The sequence below is a fragment of the Notamacropus eugenii genome, chromosome 3, assembly GCF_028372415.1.
Source record: "Notamacropus eugenii isolate mMacEug1 chromosome 3, mMacEug1.pri_v2, whole genome shotgun sequence".
NCBI classification, from domain to species: domain Eukaryota; kingdom Metazoa; phylum Chordata; class Mammalia; order Diprotodontia; family Macropodidae; genus Notamacropus; species Notamacropus eugenii.
Genome location: NC_092874.1, coordinates 257,414,399 through 257,440,864, shown reverse-complemented (window position 1 = coordinate 257,440,864; position 26,466 = coordinate 257,414,399). Strand labels below are relative to the sequence as shown.

Below are 26,466 nucleotides of genomic sequence, written 5' to 3'. Positions count from 1 at the left end.
GCAGAAAAATTAAATGATTTGCTCAAAGATGCACCAGCATGAAGTAACAGAAGCATGGTATAAAGTCCTCTGCCTTGATTACCAACCCAGGATTCCTTGCACTACCCAACAACACTTTGAAGCAAAGTCCAAGGAATCTTGGCTAAACCAACTGCTTGAGTTAGCAGATTATACACAGGAAACTGCTATGGTTAATTCACAGAAGGCAAATACATCCTCCATACTCTAGGCTCAAATGAAAAAAAAGTTCTGCTTTGCATCTAAGCCCTTCATAACCTAGTTTCTCTTACTTGTCCAATCTTAAACCTTACTCCCTGGCACATGTCCTAAGATCCAATGATACTAGCCTCCTAGCTGCTCCACAAACAAAACACTCCAAATCTTAGCTCTGGGCATTTTCTCTGATCATCCCTTATGCTGGAACACTCCATCTTCCCCACTCTGATTACTGATCTCTGTGGGTTCCTTTAAGTGCCAACCAAAATACCCAAACTTTCTTAATTCCAATGCCTTTTTAAGTTAATTATTTCCTATTTACCCTTTATGTAACTTGTGTCTGTTGTAAGCTTCTGGAGAACAGGGACCATCTTTCACCTCTTTTTGCATCCTTAGTGCTTAGCACAAAGCCTAGAACATAGTAGACAGCAAATGTTTATCAATTGACTGAGGTGACAGTTCTAGATTAACACAAAGTCTTATATGAGAGTGGCCAAGTACTAAGCTATGTCTTCTAGTTCTGTTTTGGGGACCAGGCAACTGGATTGAATTTGACCTGAGCTTCTTTGACTCTTCTGCTTTGGAGTTAATGATAGAAATGGATTCTTACTTGCTGTCACATGCTTGTTGAACGAATACCTTACTACTATTTTCTGACCTCTCGGATAAAGTAAAACAAATCTAATTTCTGTACCACCATTGCCCTCCATGTCATTGAAAACAATTATCCTTCAGTCTTCTTTTATCAGACCAAATATCTCAAGCTCTTTCAATATTCTTGTCACCAGATTTTCAATGTCAATGGCCCTCAGGGCCCATCTAGTTCAACTTTCATTTTATGGTTAAGGAACTGAGAACCAAAGAGGTTAAGTGACTTGTCCAAAGTCATAAAGTTAGTGTCTAAGACAGGATCTCAACGTGATCTCCCTGAGTTTCATTCTAGCATTCCATCTGCTGGATATATGTCATATCCTTTGGTATTCTCACCATTTTGGTTGTCCTTCTCTGGTTGTGCTCTAGTTTATCAATGTTCTTCCAAAGATGGACCTCCTAGAACTCAATTCAATTTTCAATTCTTATTTCTACATTTTCCCCCCATATAATTTCACTCCATCTGGGGTCTCTCTTCACCTAAATTCTGTCCATTCTTCAAGAAACAAATGCTGTCCCATTTCTATCTCAACTGTCTCTTGGCTACACTTATATGTGCTATCTTTTCCTACTTTAATCATATCTATTCAGCTTGGCAGTTGCAGGTAGAACACTTTTTGGTTGGCCTTGATGCCAAGAAATTCCATGCATACAAAAACAGAAGCAAACTAGGTGCTATGTGATAGTGACATTTTAAATACACAAAAAAGCAAATACTCAAGAATAGCACAGAAGAGAAGGTGATTGCAAGTATACCTCCTGAGTAAGCACAAGAAATAGAGTATCCATGTATTGTAGGGAGTAAATATTATACAATGCCTATAGATATCTTTTCTAACATATTTTGGTGGATCAAACCCTGATTATAGTTATAGACATTTCCTTGACTGACACAGAAAACCTTTGGTAGCTTCTGGCATAGAAGAAATGAAATAAGGAAAAAATAAAGCACTAATTTTTCTATCATGATATGTCCATGGTACCCACTCCCCTTTCCAAAGCAGAGAGAAATACTTCAGGGATCTATTTCAGTGTCTACTGAACAAATGAAACATGGCTTGGGAATTACTAGAGCAGCATATCCCACCATAATGATTTATACTCAGGAGCAAAACTGTCCAGTTCAAGCAAACTGTCTGGCTATAATTGAAAGTGCATCAGACCATGAAATCAATAAAGCCAAAACCCTGTTTCCATTCCCTTCCCCCTACTTTGTTGATCCAAAGGACTAGGCCTATATTTTTACAGCAAGCCATCAGGTTTGGTCAATAAAAGACAAATTATCAACAGAGAGCATTAATGATTTGACTGCTCTAAGGTCATGGTATTGAGACCTTGAAGGGCAGTGGGAGGAGCAGGGAAAAAGAAGTCACACTATAATTCACAAGATCACATAGCTAAAGCTAGATTAAAACTTAGAGGTCCACTAGTCCAATTTTCCACTTTTTTGAGATTAGTCTCCCTATCTCATCCAGAGTACACATCCATAAAGTCACTCCAGTCAATCCCACTGCTACTTGGCACAGAGGTTTTAACCTATTCCCTTTATGACCTAGACTGGTTTGCCCCTCCTTACTCAGCCCGATGACCTCATATTGTAGTTTTTAACATACTGTTCTTGGGAATTAATGCAGGTAACCAATCAACTTTACCTCTATTGTAGCTAAGAAGTCCTAAAGTCAAAGATCCAGCAGCCTTGTCCTCTATTATTAGCTGAGGTCACAGGTGTGTATAAAAACAGTTGACTCCTCATTTTAAAAAAATAAAATATTGCAGAATCTTTTGTTTGGTGCTTACATAAAGAATAAAAAGGACAACACATACTTTTGGGTAAAACTATCCAATATTTCAAAAATGTTTGATTTTATATGCAGGTGTTCATACTCATACTTCCACAAAGAAAAGCTTGTAGGTTCATTTGGATAGGTTTTCTTGACCAAATTCAGGACAACTGGCAAAGATCCAGAATGCAGCGGATGACCTTGACTTTTTGGATGTCTGAACAAGTGCCTAGTGCTCCACAGTGACTACTTCAGCTGTATTAATGGACACTGGAGCAAACTGTCCTCATCAGGGGAAGTCTACACATGCTTAGGGTAGATGAGCCCCTAACTCACCCAAGGTTGAAGCCTGACACTTGCTTTCTTGGTTTAGCTCATCTGCCAACATGCTTTTGGAGTATGTGGCTATTGTGCATGATATAACTTCTCAACCAGGTGAGAGTTGGGTGAAGATGGATACATCAAAGGTAGATGAGCAGTCCTGAAAAGAGCTCAGCAACCCTCACCCTGGAGGTGCTAATCTTCCCTGAACACCCCATACATAAAATCACAGCTCTGGATTTGGAGTGAGGAGGTTTTGGTTTTGAGTCCTGCCTCAGACACTTTCTAAGCAATTATACCTGTCTTGGCCTTAGTTTTTCCTTATCTGTAAAATAATGATTTAAAACTCAAAAACTTCCTCCCAGGTTTGTTAAGATCAAGTGATATTATCTATATATACAAGTAAAGCTTCATCTGTGTGTGGACACACGTACACTCATTCATGTTTAATGAATCACACATTTTTAAGAACTACGTAAATGCTGTTATGATTATTATTTTCAAACGATTGTCAGAGAAGAAGGCATCAAAGTTTGAATCCTATTCAGAAAGCACCAAAATATATTTCTGAAAATAAACAGAAAAAAATTTGTTGTTTTTATATGTAAACACAGCCTTAATGCATATTTTGTGCATCAGATTACTGGTTATACACAGTGGAATACTCAGGGAATGGATTACCTAAAGAGCTCTTTCTTTTTTTGCTTCAACTCAGAAGTTCTTGAGAATCTTTATAAAATGAATTTATCTACCTTCATACCTTATTAAATACAACAAAGTGAATATATTCCATCCTTTCTTGACAGCTGACACATTTACAGCAAGGACATTAGCATCTTCATTTTGAGTTCAAATGGTAATTATACAATATTAAGGCAAAAATCTATTTGAGAGATGGGATTAAGCATGGACTTCCAGGACATGTCCCCAAAATTAGTTATTGTTTCATTTCTTGTCATTTAACAAATTTTCAATTTGTAGAATGTTTTCTTGTAGACCATTAGAGAAGAAAACACCACATGGCCAAAAAAAGCTAAAAGAGTCTCAGGATGTATTAAAAGAGTAATCATTTCCAGACCATGAGGAATGGTCATCAGGCTATACTCTGCCCTAGAGAAACACCCATCTGGACAATTTCTTCACTTCTCAGTATGATATTTTAGGAAAGGTATTGGTAATGTGGAGAATGTCCAGAAAAGAAAGACCAAGATGGTGAAGGGTCTCAAATCAATTCCTTATGAAGATGATTGGTAAGAAATAGAGACATATAGCATGAAGCAAAGAGGATTTAATGGTGACATAACTATCTTCAATTATTTTAAGGGATTTATGACCTTTGATTTATGACCCATATTACATTTTTTAACCTTGGTCAAATTACTTACACACCATGGGGATCAGATTCCTCTTTGATAAAATAAGTATGTTGGCCCAGATGATCTCTAATTTTTCTCTCCAAATTTATTCTTCAGGTCCTATAAAACTAAAATTTGTTCTTTTTGGCACCATGGGGCAGAATCAAGAAGACACTGAAGCATCTTGGCATATCTTGGTTCCATGTAGGAAAAAAAAAATCTTAATTATTAAAGCTACTCAATTAGGGAAAGGGTTGCTTGAGGATTAGGGGGTTCTCCACTATAGATCTTCAAGTAAAAACTAAATGACCTTTTATTAAAATGTCATAGAAAGGATTCTTGGCAAAGCAAAAATTGAAAAAAATAATGTAAAATCCATTTTAATTCTGAGATTTTGTGACTTAGACGCAAACAAAAAAATCACTTTCAGCTAAAATTCTATGAGGTAAAATTAATTCTAAATCTCCCTACTTCAGTAATCTTGGTCATGTTATATTTTTCATGTACTTGAGTATAAAAGGAAAATCCGTATGAATTCTTAAAACTATGAAAATTACTTTAGATTACTTGTGTTTATTTTTTTAAGTCTGAAACCACTGCAAGTGATGCTGGTTATACACATAAAACCATTTTGTAAAAACAGAATTTATTTAAGCAAAGTTTCATTCCATTCGGTCCAATTTCATAAACACTAAGTGTTGTTCTATGACAGGGACCGGGGATACTAAGACAAAAACTAATCCATCTCTTTAATATCTCTAAAGGAGCTAGGTGACACAGTGGATAGAGTGCCAGGCGTGGAGTCAGGAACACCTGAGTTCAAATTCAGGTTCAAACACTTATTAACTCTGTGACCCTGGGCAAGTCATTTGAACTTGTTGCCTTAGTTTTCTCATCTGTGAGATAAACTGGAGAAGGAAATGGCAAACCACTTTAGTATCTTTGCCAAGAAAACCCCAAACGTGGTCACGAAAAGTCAGATGACTGAAATGACTAAAAATTAATAAGTCCCTACACTCAGGAAGCTCATGTTTATTCTCTCTCCCCATTATATGTATGTATGCATGTATATGTTTATGTATATATATATATACATATATATATGTATGTACATATATGCTCATTGTCATTAGTAGTAGATTCTTAGTAGACATGACTACAAGCTTAACTAATAAAATAAGTTTGCAGTATTGTCTTCAGAATTTTATTTTTATCCCCATATCTCTCCATCCTACCCAGACTATTTTGGAAATACAAATTTTTTCCTCCCCCATATATACATACATATATAAAGTATATACAAAGTAAATTTGATAATATGTGTATAATTTAATTATTTATTACAAATGCTATACATAATTATAAACATTAATGATAAATGCTATAAATAATTAAAATATATAAGTATATACATATATATGTATATATGTACATATACACATATACATATACACATATGTGTGTGTGTGTGAGTGTGTGTGTAGTGGGGAAGGAAGCACTAATGATAAGTCATAAAAGGCCTCATGTAGGAAGAAAGGTGGGAGAGAAGGAAGGAAGGCAGGACAGAAGGAGGGAAGGCAGTCAGGAAGGGAAACAAGCATTTATTAATCACCTACTATAACCCAGTCACTGTGCTAGGTGCTATACAAATACTATCTTTTTTGCTGCTTATAATCTCACTCAGTGGTAGATACCATTACTATTATCCCCATTTTAGAGCTGAAGAAATTAAGGCTGAGAGAGGTTAAGTGACTTGCCCAGGGTCTGACAGTACATTTCTGAGGCCAGATTCCTGGAATCCTGAGCTAATGCTGTATATACCGTGTCCCCTAGTTACCTAGGAGGAGATACCCAATGAAGTTTTGAAGGAAGTTATGGATTTTAAGAGGAAGCAGTAAGAAAAGGAAGAATTTTGTGCATAGAGAAATAGAGTGGAGAAAGGAGTATGGGGAAATCCAGTAACCTAGAGTGGCTGGAATGTAGATTGTGTGATGAGTAATGCACAGTCATTTGATGTGGAGGAGTATAATGGATTTCAAATAACTTATCTAATTTTTTTTCCTGTCCAGTCAATTTTTCTGTCATTTTCTCTCTCACTCCCTCATATTCTTAGAATATAATGGCTGGAACATTCAACAGCATTTAAGTTAAGAGGTTTCCACTTGTCAGTTTATGTTTAAATCAGTCTTATTTCCCAGAATTGGGATTTCTTTTAGAATTTGATTGTATGCACTATCCCCACTGTCTAAAATAACACCAATAACCTTAAAAACAGTGACTTTTTTCCATTAGGTTGAGCATAAAGGAGATGTGGAGTGGGGAAGGAAAAAATTTGTATTTCCAAAAGAGTCGGGTAGGGCGGAGGGATATGGGGATAAATATAAAATCCTGAAGAATATACTGCAAACTTATTTTATTGGTTAAGCTTGTAGTCATGTCTACTAAGAATCTACTACTAATGGCAACGAGCATCAGGAGGACATTATAATGCAAAATGCAATTAAGCAATGAGTAATTCTGGAGTAATATATTGAAAATTCAATCCATTTCCCAATTTTATCATTGAAAATATATTCATTTTTACAACAATGCTGAATATATACACTTTGCATATATTTATACTTTGGGTGTGTCTTTGGGGAAGAAGAGCTTATTGGGGTAAATATTGAATATTTATACTAAAAGGAACCTTAGAAAGCATCTACCCAAACATCTTCTCTGCTCATCTTGTCCCTATTTAATAGGGAAGGAAACTGAGGCTCATGAACATTAGTGAGTTGCCCAACAACATATTTCTACTAAGTAGCATAGCTGGAACATGAACCAGTCTAAGTTTCCTGGCTCCTAGTTCAATACTCCCAACTTTCTCTTTTAAAATGGAAGATGTTTGCTGTCAACAAGAAAAAAACAATATACAAGTGAATACAGAAATAACCACAATTATACAAACATAATAAAAGATATATCAAAGCATCATCATATTATTTTAATTTAGTTAGGTGGTGCAGTATATAACTGTTGTACCTGGAGTCAGAAAGACTTCAGTTTATATCTATCCTCAGACAATTTACTGTCTTATTCTCTGTATCTGTTAGATGGGGATACTTATAGCACTTATCTCTCATGGTTGTTGTAGTATCAAATGAAATCAGATTTATAAAATCCTTTACAAATTTTAAAGCATCATGTAAATGTTAGCTATCATTATGATCATTATTATTTATTAAAATTGTAATGTAAATTTAGAGGAGAGAATATTTTAAAAAAAAAGTTGAAAAATTTCCAAATAATCTCTAATTATTTGAATGGTATAAAACAGCAAGAAAATACATGAAATAATATTTTTATATGATCACAGTACTACATTTGTAATGAAAGGACATTGATTGAAATGCTGGCTTTTTTGCTTTCCATGTGAATTTGGCCAGGACGCTTATTCTCTCTGTGTCTCAGTCTTTTCAACTGCAAAATGATAAGGTGATACTAGATAAACTCCAGCATTTCTTGCAGACTTAAAGCCTGTTAAATTCTACTAAAAATACACAATTCAGGTAAACAGGACCTATTAAGTTCATTAGAAAGGATAGATACGAAGAACACAGAGAAACACAAGAAGACTTACATGAACTGATGCAGAGTGCAGTAAAAAGAACCAGGATAACAAACACATGACAACTACATGGTAAAATGGAAACAACAAACCCTAAATGATATGCAATTAATTACAGTGACAACTAACATTTAATATAGCGATTTAAGATTTATAAAAACAAATGACCTATATTTTATTTGACAAGCAACCATCAAGAATTTTTTTAAGCACTCACTCAATATGAGCCATACACTAGATGAGGCACAGTGTAAGGCACTGAGTGTGTGTGTGTGTGTGTGTGTGTGTGTGTCTGTGTGTCTGTGTAAATGTAAGAGTCCCTCCTTTTGAGAAACTCACCCTAAAAAAAACATGAAGAAATGAACACTGTCTCCTTCTTTATAGAATTGTAATGTCAGTACTGGTTGATGGATTTGTAGCTTTGTTTTCTCCTCTCTTCTCCCTTTTCTTTATTATAAGAGATAACATCTGGATAAGGGAAGGGAGTTTAATATAGTCAGAAATGAAGATTATATGAAAAGAAATAATTATTTAGATTAAAATAAAATAGACAACTCGGTCCTTAAATTACTGTCGTATCCATTTCAATTACACACGCAATTGTAAAAATCAGAAAGATAATTCAATACTTTGAACCAAAGTTCCTTACAAGGCTAAATTAAGATTTCTTTGTCCCCAGGGCAAGCCTGAATGAAAAGGTATCTAGTAGATCAAAGGAATTTGACAGTTAAAAAAAGAAAGCTCACAGTATTCCTTTAATGATCAGGCCTATTTTTGTAATAAAGCTTATATCTTCTCAAATTCAAAAGGGTGACCAGCCCCAGAAATAGTAGAGCAAATATGTGCCCAATTTAGTCTGTGCCGCCAAGTCCTAATGTCACGACGATGCAGCACATCATTTGGTAGATTTAGTTGAAACCCTGAAAAAAATTGTAGTATTCTATGCCTTCAAAGACAAGGACGGCTGCCTGTTTTTGTGTCTCCATCGTCTGAAAAACAGCATGGAGAAATAGAAAATGAGCTACCCTTGGAGCCAGGAAAACTTGGGTTGAAGCCTCACCACTGACACTCAGGTGCTATGACCCCCTACACAACTCATTAAATTCTCTAATATCGCAAGCTGCAGAGAAGAGACTTTTGCTCTCTTGGTAGAGAAAATTCCTTAGCAGAAGCTCTCTGCAACCACAGATCGTCAGTACCTAGCACAATGTCCCCCATTTAAAGAACATTTCATAAATACTTGTTGGATTGACATGAGTTATTGCCTCATTAAGAAGCTGATCCTGTCAGTGACTTAGGGGGTACGTCTAATTAAGAAGCTCAATAGTTATAAGCAGTGGCCCTATGAGTCTAATCTTTACAAGACAATAAACTAGCTATAGATATCTTGGCAGGACAGGCCCCATTCTATTGAGTGCAGATGGACTCTAGGTGCTTGTGAACTCCCTTACATTAATTGATTGCGAAGTCCCAGTGCTATGGGATCTGGAACAAAATTGCTGAAAATAATTTTCACTAGTAAAGTCAGTAGCACTACTGACTAGCTGCTAGAATCAGTTCCATTCAAAGGATGTTTATTTAGTATCCCTAAAAGCAGATGAAGCATAGCCTGATGGGTAGACTGCTAGACTTGACGTCATAAAGATCTGGAATCCAATGTTATTAATTGTTGAACAAGACACTCAACCTATGTGATTCGGACAACTCTAAAACATATCTGACAAGTTTTCAATGGATTGTGATCTGCACTGAAAAAATTTCCCCATACCTGTTGTTCCCTCAGGAAGTCAGAGATCCTTTATGTATTCAGTTAAATAGCTAGTTAGTCTTGCATTGTATGCTGTGGGGTGATGTTAAAACGTCCAGTTTATAAAAAGTTCATAATCATTTGTTTCGAGTCAGTATGATGTGAAGAAAAAAAAATAACTAGGAGGTTGAAAGTTTGAGTATGAATCTTTGCCCTTGTCTTTCCATCTTTGGATCTTAACATTACAGATAGCAAGGTTGCAACATGGATAGAGCACTGAGACTTGAAATCAAGAAGGCTCATCTTCATGAGTTCAAATCCAACATCCTCAGACACTTACCACTGTGTGACCCTGGGCAAGTCATATAACCCAGTTAATCTCAGAATCCTCATCTGTAAAATGAGCAGGAGAAGGAAATGGCAAGCCACTGCTGTATCTTTGCCAAGAAAACCCCAATGGCATTAGGAATAGCAAGACACAATGAAATGACCGAACAACTCAGAGGATACAACACTGGTTTTGGAGTTAGGAAAACCTCAGTTCAAATCTGGCTGCAGACACTTACCAGCTGTATGACCCTGGAAAAGTCATTTAACTTATATTTGCCTCAGTTTCTTCATGTAACAGAAAAGGATAATAATAGCTACTACCTCAAGGTCTTTGTGAGTTTCAAAGGAGATATCAGTCAAGCACTTTTACCGTGCCTAGGATACAGTAAGTACAATAGAAATGCTTATTCCCTCCTCCTTTTCAATTGTGTGACTTTGAGCAACTTAAATGTTCAGAATTGCTGTTCCTTTATCAGCTAGCCAGGGACAATCATAATTGCACTACCTATACCTCTCAATATACTAACACAATCTGGAGCATAAAAAAGGTCTCCCAGAAACTGAGGTACAACTACGTTAACATCACAGGATCATAGATTTACAGGTGAAAGGGACCTTAGAGGCAACCCCCTTCTTTTATGGATAAAAAAACTGAAGGTCATAGAAGTCAAGTGACCTAGTCATAGTCACCCAGATATTAGGTGCTGAGAGTACAATATGAACCTCTGTCCTCTGACCCCAGTGTTATCCATTATACAAGTCTGTGACTAAGCACATTGAATTCAGGCATATTTCAATTTTCAAAGTCATGCTTATATTTTATTATTTCAAAAGTGAGACTCCTAGCATTCTTTTTTTCATTCATATGAGATATAGGCTGTTCTGAAAAACTGGAGGCTAGCATGTATGACTTTGTTAAACATAGAGCTTAGACAAGAGAGATCATTTGGACAGCACCTGTTGATTAGGGCATTTGGGTCAAACATTTCGAGGTGGGTGGTAACAGGATTAAACATGAATGTATGTATGCCTCAGGCCACCACTTTGGTGAGCTTATACTAGGAAATCAACTAGTCCACTCTAAATATCAGGAATGTCCAGAATGCTCACCCAATTAAAAATAGCCCCCAAAATGCATGCCATTGACTTGAAATACAAAGGCACAAGTGCAGGACTGCCAGACAAAAATGAGAAACATGCAGAGGGATGCTTGTTTGGAACTGATTTCCCATTAAAAAAAAAAAGAGTCTGTCCAAGTTAAAGACTTCCCCAAATGTTTACTCTTAGAACATATTAGAGACTGAGGAATTTGATATATTCCAAGCATTCATGAACCAAGAATTTGATTTTATGCTATAGCAAAACTTCTGAGAAACTGGTTTCAATGAATTGCCTTTCTCTTTCTTCCCTAGTATGCTCAAATCTCCAATTACAATTCACTCTTCAATGTATCATATTAAGGAATAAGAAAAGGGGAAAAGGGGAGAGACAAGATTCTCAATCTATGTTGTCCTTGTTATAGTCAAGTCCCAGGGAGAAAGCTACCGTTACTCAAGTAGCTTAGTGCCTGCTCTGCAGAGTTGATTGAGGCACTGAGCAGATAAGCCCAGCATCAGAGGGGTAGTTTATGACCAGTGGTCTTCTTGACTAAAAGGTCAGCCATCTCTCCACTGTGCCTCCCAAAGAATGAAGTTTTGTTTTGTTTTGTTTAATTTTTTAAAGTATCTCCATTGCTAAGATATTTTGGAATGGATATATCACTTACATTCTTCCTAGTCTTAGAAAAGGGGAATTTTAAAATTGTTCTCTTTCCCCCTCCCCCATCTTCATCCATTGCCTATTTTCAGGATCAACTTCTTGTAGTTATTCAGTCCTTTTTTTCCAGTCATGTGTGACTCTTCTTGAAAGCATTTAGGGGTTTTCTTGACAAAGGTACTGGTGTAATTTGCCATTTCCTTCTCCCTCTTATTTTTCAGATCATGAAACTGGGGCAAAGTTAAATCACTTCTCTCCAGTCTCACAGAGGCCAGATTTGAACTCAGGAAGATGAGTCTTTCTGACTCCAGGTCCAGCACTCTATCCACTTGTCACCTAGCTGCTCCTAAGGATCAGCTTCTCTCTTTTATTTTATTTTATTTTTAATTCATGGCATAAAACAAACATTTCTATAATATAGTACAATAAAAATGATTATACATGAAACTACTAATCTATTGTTCACAACTTGCTATTTCTTTTTTTTTTTTACTGTCTTCTAATCAACTCATGATAGTTTGCATTTAAATAGTACTTTGTAACTATGAAGTAGTTACCTAGTATTTCACCAGAATAATATCTAAGAGGTCTTCCTGGATTACACAGACTTTCCTGGATCAGAAACCTACAAAGGCTAAGTGTTGTCTAGGAAACAAATACAATATGCCAACTTTCCAATGTTGTCCAACAATGATAAGGGCTATATTGAGTCACACCAGAAAATGGGTGTCAGGGTTAACTTTAATGTCTAAGTTGCTTTTATACTTTTTGTGTTTGTTTGGATTGTCAAATAGACATTCTATTTTTTTAAACTTTATTTTATAACAGATTATAGTAAAAAAAAAAGATGACTGTACATGAAACTGCACATCTACTATGTACAACTGGCTATTCCTTTTAAATATATAAAGTTAAACATGTAAATTTCATTTTCCCTTTTTTCTTCCCTCCTCCCTTCCACCACCTTAGAGATGGCCACCATCACACACACACACACATACACACACACACACACACCTATACACATAAGTGTAAAATTATACTATACATATTTCTATTTATCAGTTCTTTCTCTAGATACATGGATTTTTTTTTGTATCATCAAAAGAGGATATTCATCTATAACCATTTAAGAGGGATAATATAAATTAATAGAACTGATACTTAAAAGAATGGTGAAACAGCATGGCATAGGGGATAAAGAATTTGCCTCCAAGTCAGAAAGACCCAAGTTCAGGTCTTGCCCTTGATCAAACCTAGATGTGTGTGACTTTCAGCTCTTTCCCAACTCTCCAAGGCTACAAACTTAAGTGTAGATACTGACCTGACTTAGTTAGAAGGGATTCTTTATGGGAGTTTCTTATTCCAAGAAAAGCACAGGTCCAGTACACAGAACAGCAAAACTCAATGTCCACTATCTTTGTATCTAGGGATTTAGAAATGGAACCATCCCTTCCAAAACTTCCATCATGTACATTCTCATTTGTCACACAATACAAAAGTGGTCACTCTATAATCTGGGATGTCAGATGACCTTATTAGGTCATCTAACCTTATCTTATATTCCTTCCTTACTCTTTAATATAATTTCAGCTCATAAGAAGCAGGAAAAAATGGCAAAATCAATGAGAATGCAATTATTTCATAAGCTTGTTTATGATACTATACTAATGACAGAGATAATTTTAAGGTTTCCAAACAGAGTTTATGAATTAGGACTGAGGAAACTTCCAGTCAAAACTCAAACTAATCCTTTTCTTAGCTAAGTTAGATATATTTCCTAGTATCCATGTATACATACTTTTATGAACTTAACCTAGAAAAATTCTTTTTTTTTGTGGATTCTTCACACCCAGAAGCAGCAAAAAGAATAGAAATTTCAAAGGTAAGCTCACTCTATTGAAAATTAGAAAGACAAATGTGTAAATTGTTAAGGTGTGGAATTATCAGTTAAGCATTTAAAGGACTGGTTATTCGCCCAAAATTTATAATAATAATAATTATAATTTATGATAAATTAATTTATATAAATATATGTATGTCTAAATTTATAATAAATTATGTTATAAAATTATCATTTATGGTGCACCAGCCATTATGCTAAACATTTTTCAATTATTATATCATTTGGTCCTCCAAATAACTCTGGGAAGTAGGTGCTATTATTACCTTCATTTTACATATGAGGAAACAGAAGCAACCAGAGGTCAAGCTGTTTTGCCCAGGGTTACAAAGCTTGAAAATGTCTGAGGCTGGATTGGAACTCGATTCTTCCTGTCTCTAGACCTGGTGCTCTATCCCCTCCATCCTATTTTGTCAAACTCAGATGATCACACTATCAGAATTCTTTGAAGATTACCACAACATAGTTTTGCAGAACACCAATTATTTTTAATGTTGAAATTAGATGTTACAACGATGCCTATGTGTCTAAGAAGGTTCCACCATCAACATATACCAGATTCAGAGTCAAAAGACTTGGGATCTGGCTTAACTTCCTGTTACTTATGTGATACTGGGTTGTTCTTTCATATTCTTTGGTTATCAGGGCAGTAGATTCATAATCAGAGGTCCTGAGTTTTGATTACATCTCAAAAACTCCCCGCCTATAAGTCACTTAAATTCTTTAGGCCTCAGTTTCCTCATGTGTAAAAATGAGAGTTAGACTTGATGACCTCTAAAATCTTTTCCTGCTTTAAGTTTATTATCCTGGTCTCTTCCTCTGCTAATAAAAGGAAAAAAAAAAAAGATGTTGAGCTAAGCTACATAGAGCATCCCTTCCAATTCTGTCTCTTCATCTATAAAATGAGGGGACTGAGCTAAGATCACTGCTAACTACAGTTTAGTATCTTCATCTATAAAATAAGAGAGTGGAACTAGGTGACGCCCAGTCTTCCTTATAGCTCCAAATCTACGATAATATGAAAATCTGATTTCTAGCTATTATATAAATTTCTGAAATGAAACTATAGGAATCATTAAAGAATCAAGTCATGAATGAACACCATTCAAATTACGTTTACACAGCTTCAAAATACACCCCACTGATTCCTAAAGTGTAGCTTACTTCTGAAAGCAACCAGATCAATGAACTTCCTCTATTAGACTAATGATCTATAGAGCATACCTTTGTTTTGCCTGAGTTCTCATACTAAGTACAATATGAGATCACTAGAATATTTCATAAAAATCTACATAAAACCGAAAACTGATCATTTATAAAATAAAAGGTATTTTAGTTTTTCTAGTTTGTGATTGCTAAAAATTCAGAAACACAAGGCAGCTTATTAATAGAAATGATAAAAAAAATGATCAAACTGACATTTAAATATCAGTTTAAGGATTACAAAGCATTTTTCTCAACAAATATTTTGTGAGGTAGGCAGAGCAAGTATTATTATCTAGATTTGAGAGATAGGGAAACTGAGGATCAGTGAGGCTCAGTAACTTGTCTTTGGTTATACAGTTAAGTTTCAAAGCCAGAATTTGAACCTAAGCCTCCCAACACCAGGTCTATCACTCTTTTCTCCACTCCTTTTCTGGTTCAAATAATTGTTTTTAAATATTCCCCCCCCCATCCTTGGAATTATTCGTTATTAATTCATTCATTAACAAGCATGTACTAAACACCTACTGTATGCTGAGCACTGTGCTAGACCAATTACAATGACAGCTATTGACTCAGAGGCTTTTAAAGAAATGCAACAGCTAACACACTTGGTATATTTCTGTTTTGAGTATTCTGTATTTTTGTTTATCACCAACAAAATGATTGATGGCAATTATTCCATTCTAAAGTTTGCTGCAATAAAATTTGCTTTACTGGTTAGTAAGGGTGAGGGGGACAGGGTTGGTAAAAACATTTCATACATAAGATCATTGAAGAAATTGTTAGTCATCGCTAACTTCCAATCATAGCTTAGAGAACTTTCACAGCAGCTTGCTTTTAGTTCTATTTCCAAGTGCTGAGGAGTCATTGTGTTCAAATTTGACTTTGTCATATACAAGCTGAAATGCTATTTATATAAAAAAGGCACTTGGCAAATCCTAGTCTTCAAACCAGTTGTTCAGACAAAAGGGCTCCACTTAAAATTGGTTATGGGATTTATTGACATCAATACCAAAGTTAAATTCAATTAGCTAGAAAAATCAGGAAACTCTTAAGCTCAGGATCTGACAAAACATCTGGACGTAGGTTAATGAGCATTCACACAAAGGGAACCCTGTTACCACTACTACTACTACTATATCCTGTGCTAGGAGTTTACACTGACAGAAACTGACAGAATGGGACCTGTGACTAAGAACTATCTAAAGCAGGGTGGAAAAAGGAATTGAAAGGCATTTCACATTCCACTTTGATTCCCAAAGTTCATTATTCTAATTCTCTGGTCATGAGGAGAAGAGAACACATACTAAAATAAATTTAATCCTTACCATTTGAGATTGACTCCTGGGGCATCCATTGATATCTTCAACCTTTTCATTTGCTAAATTTGAGGATGTAAGTAAAAAGAGAAAAAAAAAACAGTGAAATGAGGAATGAAAGAAAATATCGCAGACTATAAAACCCCCAGGGAAAAAATGCTTTGTTTGATTTGTTGTTTTTTTTCTGCAGATTTCCTTTTTTCAAGCTTTGCACACTTGTTAGTGAGCCCTTCCCCATATACAAATCATGCAAGAAAGAGGGTGTGAAGAAGGACATGCTGATTTTCTAATGGGTGCCAAATGACTGCTGACATGAAACCCTTCACAATTGTCCACACAGGATCAGGATACAAATTCAAGGAATCCCAGAAAGCATGAGCCACTCCAGCTCCCAAAATGCACACATGGGAGACATATGGCTTCAGGAAGCATTCATCTCTGACAATTCAGTGGATGCGACGAAACAGTTCTAGCCATTTTGAGAGTATGGGCTCACCAGCCTCTTGCAAACATCTTCATGTAAACATTTTTTAAATTAAATTGAAGCAGAACCGTATGAGACTTGGAAACATATGGCCACATCAGGATGTATTTCTGCAGGGTTCATTTCAGGGTACATTAAACTTACATCACATTTCACCATGCAACAAGCCTCTTCATGCCCTCTCTCAGAGAGCAGGTCTTACCGATGATCTGAATGATTTCTGCTAGCAGTACTCCATCTGTAATGTCCTGCTGTAAATCCTTAATCAACCGCTTGTGGCCAGATTTGGCTAGGTAGTGGTTAGCCCAGTCAGTGTAAATCTGTAGAGCAGAGAGGAGGAAAGAAAAGGGGATGGGGGTGAGGGGAAGAGACACAATAAAAATTCTTAAGACAAATGTTGGCTTCAAAGGGAAAACTATTCTGGATCACATTCCACTTTCAGAAGTCATAACTCAAAAGGAAATGGCTGTAAAGTCGTTTTTAAAACAATTTCCTCCCCCCACTTATCTCATGTTTTAACTTGGGATGATTCATTATCTTTCCTAATAAAGGATCAGTCACTTGTGACAAAGCAAAAATTCCCTCCCTTTATGACTACTGAGGACAATCTCATCACAAACCAATTTGAAAGCTTCCTCTTGGTTCTCTCTGGCTCTACGCATGTAAAATTCAGTCACAACACAGTAAGCAATTCACATAGGGAACATACATATGAAAAGTGGTGTGTTTCTCTAAGCAGGTTAAATAGTTCTCAAAGTTCTCTAACCTGTCCCAAGTGCTTTCCTTTTTATAATCCTCTCCTATGAGTAGAGTATGCTTCTAGTTTTTCAGATGAGGAAACTGAGACTTGAATTTGAATTATTCCCAGGGTCATACATCTAATAAATAATTAGAAGCTAAGACTTGCTCCATGTTTCTTGATTCTAGAACTACTCATTGTATCTTTGTCCCACTTCTACAGAAAGATTTCCCTCATCTCCCTGTTCAGTCAGATGTTTCCCTTTCAGTCATCACAAACTATGTGGTTGTGCTGTTTAATTATCTATATTGTTGACTTACTTTCTTCATAGGCTATAACTTCTTGGAAGTCTGGGATCATTTCTTGTATAAAATCTGTATCTCAACATCTAGCGCAGTGTTTTGAATACTGTAGGCACTTAATACCTGCTCAGTGTTCAGTATTGAATGATGTACATTTTATATTTCAAAACAGCATCTTACACTTCAATGTTTGTGTGCGTGTATGTCTGTGTGTATACTCTATGAGCAACAATTTTCTTCTGTTTCATAGTAAAAGTTTTAATGTATTTTTCCCCAAATTCTAACATTTTCATTGTTAATAAATGTTCTCAATATGATGACTAGTGCCTTAAACAATCAAGGCATTTTAGAACAAAACACAGTGTGATTTCCAACTAAAACATACAAGTCGTTATTAGTAAGCTTTCTTGCTGGTGCCTAACACTGTGGTTACTTCATTCTTTCCAAAATTCCATGGATTCATCAGCATGAGTATTGAAGCATCATGTGATAGGAATATCATTAAAATCCAAAACAGAACAACACACAAACTCTGAGTTGGATGAACTTAACTTTCTTCTAGGATCTTCTTGGGGACCACCTCCCAGAAATCCATCCTGATCTCCTCAGTGTCTAGTACCCACCTCCAGAAACTATCTATCTATATGCATATATACATACATTTAAGTAAAATTTAACTTATTTTTTCATTAAAAGATCATTTAAATGCTACCTTCTAGATGAATCTTTTCCTCATTCCCTAGCTGCTAGTATCCCTTTCCATCTCCCTAAAGACCTTAAAAATATTTTGTACACATAAATGAGATGTTAGGTGCCTACCCACATATCAGATACCAAGTTTAAGTGTGTAAATACCAGGATAACTGAGAAACAGCTCCTACCTTTAAGTTTCAAAGAGGGGAGACAGTATGACCATGTATATCTAGGCACAAAGCAGATATAAGGTGCATGTATAGCAGTTGTTCATACATGTCTTCCCAGGTTACTCCCTTCTCCCATGAATGGAAAGTTTTAGAGTAACCTGGGAAGACATATATGAACTGATGAAAAGTAAATTGAGCAGAACCTAGAAAACAATTTATGCTAGAACAACATCACTGTAAAAAGAAGCAACTTTGAAAAGTTTAAGCTTAGTTTTGAAAGAAACCAGGGATTCTAAGCAGTAATAAGGAGAAAGTGCATTCTAGACACTTAGAATAGATAGTGCAAAGGTACAGTGTCAGGAGATGCAATGTTGTATATGATGAATCACAAGAAAGTCATAAACAGTCAAGGAGTTTACATTTTTTTTCATAGAAGTAATAGGGAGCCAAAGCAATATATTAAGCATCAGGGTGACTGTCTGAACTCTACTTTAGGAAAAATCCCTTTATCAGCTGTGTGGAGGATGGATCAGAATAGAAGGAAACTTGAGGTAAGACACTAACAACCATGAAATCCTTGGTTCCAAGTATCTCTTTCAGCAAGGATAGGAATTTAATAATTACAGAGTTAAAAAATGTCATTGTTTGGAACTGCCCACAAAGACCCCTTTTCCAATCTGTAGCTAAACAAGAATTCCCTCTATAAATCTCTGTGTAGTGCGGATAGCATGTAGCCAGTCATCCAGCTTTTCTTCGAGACTTCCAGTGACAGAATTCATTTCTACCTGAGGAAGATTGGTCTCCTAAAGGAGAACTCTAACTTTTTCTTAAAACAAGCCTACATTTCTCTCCCTCCACTTCAACTCAATCTTCCTATGTTTTCCCTCTGGGGGATGACTAACATAAATGCAAACCCTTATTCATATGATAGCTATTTAAATATTTAGAGATAGTATTCTGGTACCCCTCGAGTCATATCCTCTCTCCAGGCCAAGAATCCTGTGTTCATTTATCCAACCACCATATGTTTTTCAGGTTCTTTACCTAGAAGCCCAAACGGTATCCAGGGAAGTATTATTTCTCCTTCAGTAAATATCAAATCAACTGCATTCAAGTCAATAAGCATTTATTTAGTGCATTTTATGAGCTAATTTGTAATCACTTGGCGCTTGGTACAGTATTGAGGGCAAGAAATAAAAATGAACAGCTGACCAATGTGAAATACTAAATAGAGCAAGGAGGTTTACAGAGTACTACTGACCCAAAGACACAAGAGTCACCCATACGCTGAGTTCCCAAGGCATATACACTTTTGAGAAGCTTGTTTTCTTCTAATGCAAATTTTATGTATCCCAATTGTAGTCACCCTTCAAAAGTTAGTTCCAGGCAAAACTGAATCCTCCCAACAGAACAACTTGTTTTAATTCAAAATTTGAATTACTATACTACAGGATTTTCATTTAATGTGTGCCTTCTACGTACTACAGGATTTTCATTTAATGTCTACCTTCTTTCTACCCTATCTACATACATTTGATAACAATAATAATCTCTAATATTTCTTTCTGTCTCTCATATCACCTATGGCAAGTGCTTTGTACTGGAAGGAGACAATAAATATTCCTTGGCAATCTGATAAAAATGGAGTTCAATAATATTTTTCTTTATCCTCTCCCTCTCCCTTTCCTTCTTCTTCTTTCAGTTCCTCCTCCTTGTCTTATTTTTCCTCTTCTTCCTCCTCTTCTCCCTCCTCTTTCTCTCCTTGTTCTTCCTCTTTTTTTCTTTTTTGAGAAACCAACCTATTAGATTTGGTTATTTGTATGATTTTTACTAAACTGATGTCGTAATTTGTCAACAAAGTAATCTCCTCACCACTCCACAATCCAACCAATCTGAATTGTGAATTCCCACAGACTTCTCCATACTTTTGTTCATTCTCCCCTGCCCCAGATCTGTAATGTCCATTCTCCTCCCAGGATCCTCTATCATTTGCCTCCTCTATTGACATCTATCCATCCTTTAAAAGACAACTTAAAGGCTTTTGCCTCCAGGGACTATTTTATTTTTGTCTTTGTGTCAAAAGAACGTAACAAATTATTTGTATTATGGTAGGAGATTAATAAATGCTTTTTTTGGTTGGTTGATTGATAGTAATTGATACCACATTTTATATTAGATGAAGGCTCACCTAGGAAGACCTAGGCAATTCTTGCCTCTATCCAACACAGACTGTAAGATCAAGTGATTACTTCTCAGGTCTAAGACAACTCTTTAGTTAAAACTTCAGGTTACAGACTACTTCTGAATCTATGGAGAGTTTCCACTCTGGTAGTGCTCCACATGAATGAAATCCCAGATCAAGACCAAACACTGGAGCAGGAGGGAAGGGGTAGGGAGAAGCAGAGCGATTTACATGTGTTACAATTCTCCGTAAGACCATATGTTCCATGAGAGCAAATACCAGGTATTTAAAACATTTTTCTCTCTCTCCATACCCAGAACAGTAATTTATAGTAGATGCCTATTATATGTTTCAGGAATTAATAAATTAATTATGAATTAGTCATGGTCACTGTTATTCTGTTATTTTCTCTCAGTTGCTCTGTATCAAACATTCCAATAATAAACACAAAAGGAACCATAAGTTATAAAGAAATAAAATATACAGACATTTGTTTTTCTTCCTGCCAGTTATTAATATGTGAACTTTTTCATGTTCTCTAAGCAATAACAAGTAATTTCCCACTAGAGCCATTAATAGCACAGTAAAGCAATATCTGTTTAACTCACCATAAAACCAGCAACAAAAACTCAGTACCAAGCCCATAAACATAGTAGTCCTATAACGTGTCAGGTTTATCACTATGCTTGGGTAAGTCACAACTTCTCTTGGCCTCCACTTCCTTGTTTTTAAAAAGGTGGGAGTTGGGTTAGATGGCCATATAAGGTCCCTCTTAGCTCTGATCTCTTCTCTCTATCAAGTTTTGTTATGAAGAAATTATCAAAAACATGTTTTAACCAAACAGCTCTCCCCATTTAGTTTTCAACACAATTTTCAATATGGTAGCTATTTAACCTTGTTTAAGCCAGACGATTACAGGTTGGAATGTACCAGAAGTTATTATCATATCTACTTCTGTGGATAGCCAGACCCAACAAATAAAGTGAGAGGGGGTAAAGTATAGTGTTTTTAGTTTAATGATTGTGAGATCAAAAGAAAGAAAAAAAGTTACTTTTAACTTTCCAGACCATGACATAAGTCCCTGAAGTGGAGGAGACAGGGTTGGAAATAGGGATGAAGGGAAAGAAGTCAGAAATACCATGAAGGAAGGATCAACAGGACGGAGTTATAATGGGTGGATTGAATATTAAGGGTCAAGGAAAGAGAAAAAGAGTTCAAGTTTACCTTAATGTTCCCAGCTGAGGTAACTGAATGATAGTCCCATTGAAAGAAGATGAGAGAGAAGGTGCCAAACAGAGGAAGAAACCCGGGAAGATTTTTCATTAAAGAAAATGATTGGGACTGCATCTGTGACTTTATTCATATAGGGGACTCTTGGTGGAGCAAAATCCCTCTACCTTGGGTGAGTAAATCATATTACCCATTGGGAGAACAAAGGAATTTGAGGAAGAGAAGGAGCCATTTTGAGGAGGGAATATGGGAAGATTATGAGTTGCAGGAAAAGACAAGGATTGAGTCTTTGATTTTATTGGTATAAATAACTCTTGGGTAAGGAGATTCCCTTTACCAATGTAATTGACCCCTTCTCTGTAGCATATTGCCTGAGATTCCTCTAATAGGGCTGCCCAGAGCACTGGGAGCTGAGTTGCTTTTCTCTAGTCTTACAGTCACAGTATACATCAGAAGGGAGTCTTGAACTGTAGTATTCCTAGCTCCAAAGCCAGATTGCTATTCACTGTACTATGCTATTTCCCCAAAACCAAAAAAGATAGACTGTATTACTTACGTTCTGGAAATAAATAAGCCCAAGCTTTTAAAAACTGAGTGGGGAAGAAAATTCCAAATGGAAAGTTCTCCTGAGAAAACCCTTCTACCATAAACTACTTGAAACAGGTCAAAAGTGTTGAGAAGAGCACTCTTTAGGCATTTTGATTTGTATGATACCCGATTAATGACCTCTTCTGAAAAACCATTTGCAGTTTTTTTTGTGTGTGTGCGAGAAAATGAATTAGACCAGACAGTTCTGGCAATGGTATAAACATTATTCCAGCTCTCTTTCCATTTCCCCAGTCACTAGAAACTCATCCAGGACAGTCTACTTAACATTTCTTACTAAAGATGAAGGTTTTATTCATCTAGACAGGAAGAAAACCAGATTTTATTTCTATATGCCTTCATTCCAAAGGGTTTCCTTACACTACTTCCTAATTCCAATCTCTTCTGACAGCTTCACCATAACATCAGAACTCAATTCCAGAACATGGGCAAATAAGTCTTTTGTTTAAGACCTGGCACCTAGATAACTTTATGGGAAAACTCCTATAATAATTCTCAAAAATTTGGATTGTGTTGGGGATAATTTGGATTTATCAAACACTCTGGCAGGATAGGAAACATTTAAAAGGATCTTGGGATATTTAATGCATAAGAAGTTATTTCTTTCCATCTTAAAGAAGGAAAAATAGTCAAGATAATTTTAGAAGCTTATGAGAAATGGGAAAGGGAAAATTAAATTCAATTTAACTTATCTGTTAGGAAAGATGATTAGCTGAAAATTGTAAAGGGAATAAACTTCCCAAGGAAGTCTTATCCAATTATTCAAACAAAATCCATAAGAAAATATACAAAAAGAATGGTAAACTATCAGTGGGCTGAAGAATGACCAAGAGAATAAATTTGAATTATCAAAATCCAAATCTAAGGCTCTCTGGGCCTGTCTGATGCAATAAGAAACAACAGTGACAACACCACAATACCACTACAATGCATGTATATGACATATTACAAATATCTCATTGATTCTCACAATACTCCTCAACACCATGCTTCTCACTCATGGCTTAACTGACACCACCCCACTCAGGATACTCTCCCTTCTGATTGGAGCACCAAATTCTTCCCAATACCTTCCTTTAGAGAGGGCAGAAACTGAAATTTTGGGCTCACTTCATTCTGCATTTACTGCCCTGCCTGGTTTTATCAACTCCGTGGAATAAAATATCCCTTGATATATCTCCCTCTTTTTGTGTGTTTTCTCTCACCATTATACTATAACCTCTTCAAGGGCAAGGGCTTTCTTTTTATTAATTGCATCCCTACTATTTGGCACAATACCTGGAATATATTAAGTGCTTAATAAATGTTGACTGGAATGGATTAGATTGAATTGTATTAGCAGAAAAGGGATCTTCCCCCAAGAAATCAGATTTTTGGAATATTAATTGAATTTTGGAGTTTTTTCAAAATGACTAGCATAAGTAACAAATAGGAGGGAGGAAATTTTGATTGGCAGGCTGGTTGGCCCATTCTCCAGTGTTATTTTACGCTCCAGAGGATTTCACCAGAAGAGATTTTGACTCAGAATTTTAAAGATACACTCAAAAGGGAAAGTCAAGTCAAGCAATGGAGACTTGGACTTTGCATAATGATAGGAAATGGCAGAGGATGGAGCTACAACAGCTTCTCACCAGTCTATACGCTGAACTTTGTCAAAATTAGTTGATCTGAGCATCCTTAAATACTACAATTCTTCAAGGGTGAGGTCAAACCCTGTTGAGCCAGGAACAGAATTCCAGGTAAAGAAAATTACAATCTTAGATGAAAGAATAAACCTGTTGGGTAACTTGGGTAACTCTCGTTGGTTAAACTGAGATGTACTCGACTCCTATTTACCTGTTCACTCCTTTGTTTTATCTGGTCCCCAATGGAAAAATGGCTGGAGAGAAGCTAGCCTCTATTTCCCAACAACTACAGACTATGGGCACCATTGTTAAAACTCCTATTTATATAAAAAGTACTATATTTAAATATTTCTCCATGTGCTGGTGATGATGTCTTAAAATTTGGATGTTCATTTGGATTTGTGCCAATTCTGCCTGCTTGAACATTCATGTTGAGCATGGGAACAGAAGGGAAACTACCCATAAGGGAAACTGACTGCAGGTATTAAACTTTAATAAAAATAATTTATTATTATTTTTTCAATGTGAACTGACAATGGGTTCAAATTATGCATTTAATTGAGAGTACAATGTATCAGAGGGAGAAGAAAATAACATACACGACTACATTCCTCCTGAGACCTGAAAGAATAAGAAGAAAAGATGCAAGCTGCCAGTGGGTAAAAGCTAGGTAAACTTAGTTACACTTTTTCCCCCAATATCATTAAGTATTTCTAAATTACATGAAAAAATAAAACACACATTTTTTTGAAACTCTCAGTTTCAAATTTTCTCTATCCTTCTCTCCTGTACCCCAACTCTAAAAGGCAAGCAATTTGATATAGATTTACTTGTGAAATTAAGCAAAATATATTTCCATATTGTAAAAGACAAATCAAAAAGAAAAAAATAAAAATTTTAAAAGTTTGCTTTGATCTGCATTCAGAATTCATCAGCTTTTTCTCTGGAGTTGGATATCATTTTTCATCACAAATCCCTCAGAACTGTCTTGGATCATTGATCCAATGATCAGAATAGGTAAATCATTCACAGTTGATCATTATACAATATTGCCGTTATGGACCTCCTGGCTCTGCTCGCTACTTTGTATCAGTTTATGTATCTTCCCAGGAATTTCTCAAAGCATCCTGCTCATCATTTCTTTTAGCACAATATTATTTTATCACATTCATATACTACAACTTGTTTAAGCGTTGCCCAACTGATGGACATCCTCCCAATCAACAATCCTTTGCCACCTCAAAAAAGCAGGTATACATAATTTTGTACTTTTTGTTTCCATTTTACTTGATCTCTTTGAGATACAGTAGTAATATTGGTAGGTCAAATGGAACCAGATCTATTCTACTGATCAAACATATTTCTTAGTACTAGACTGTTTTAATGATTAGACTTTGTAAAAGAATTTGAGATCTGGTATTGTTAAGTTACCTTCCTTCATATTTTTTTCAATTAATTCCCTTAATATTCTAGACTTTTCATTCTTCTAGATGGATTTTTATTATTTTCTCTAGCTCTATAAAATAAACTTTGGTAGTTTGTTTCATACGTCAATTAATTTAGGTAGAAATGTCATTTTTATTATATTGGCTTGGCCTATCCATGAATAATTAATATTCCTCTAGTTTGCTTGGCTCTGACTTTATTTGTATTAAAAGTATTTTGCAACTGTAATAAATTTTTTTAATAATTAATTTATAATACAAATCATATTACAAAAATTTTTGTAATAATTAAATCATACGGTGCCCAGGTTTGTCTCAGCAGGTAGACTCTGAAATATTTTATATGGTCTACAGTTTTCCCTGAAGGATTATACAAAGTTGTTCTGGGTAAATTATCCTTTGTTGTAATCCTAACATCTTTGCCTTCTAGTACATCATATAATAAGTTTTATGATCCTTTCGTGTGGAAGCTGCTAGACCTTGAATTATCTTAATGGTGACTTCATAATATATTATTTTTTTCCTGCTTATTCATAGTATTTTCTCCTTGACCTGGGAACTCTGGAATTTAGCTATAAGATTTCTGGGAATTTTCATTTTGGAAACATTTTCAGGAGGTGATCAGTGGATACTTTTGATTTTTATTTTACCCTCTGGTTCTAGGATATCAGGAAAGGTTTCCTTGATAATTTCTTGAAATATGACAGATATCTAGGCTTTTTTTTCCCTTTTAATCAAGGTTTTCAGGCAGTCCAGTGATTCTTAAATTATCTCTCCTCAATCTGTTTTCCATGTC

The 26,466-nt window shown here is 35.7% G+C and overlaps 1 protein-coding gene across 6 annotated transcripts in view; it reads right to left on the bottom strand.

The window, feature by feature from the left end:
• NAV3 (neuron navigator 3) overlaps window positions 1–26,466 on the bottom strand; it is a 1,098,252-nt gene that overhangs the window by 318,074 nt on the left and 753,712 nt on the right. For all 6 annotated transcript variants that reach the window (XM_072655445.1, XM_072655444.1, XM_072655443.1 and 3 more), the window contains 2 exons: window positions 16,881–16,998; window positions 16,204–16,256 (listed from right to left, as the gene is read on the bottom strand). In XM_072655445.1, the coding sequence (XP_072511546.1) occupies window positions 16,204–16,256; window positions 16,881–16,998 (171 nt within the window). The remainder of the gene's footprint in view (window positions 1–16,203; window positions 16,257–16,880; window positions 16,999–26,466) is intronic.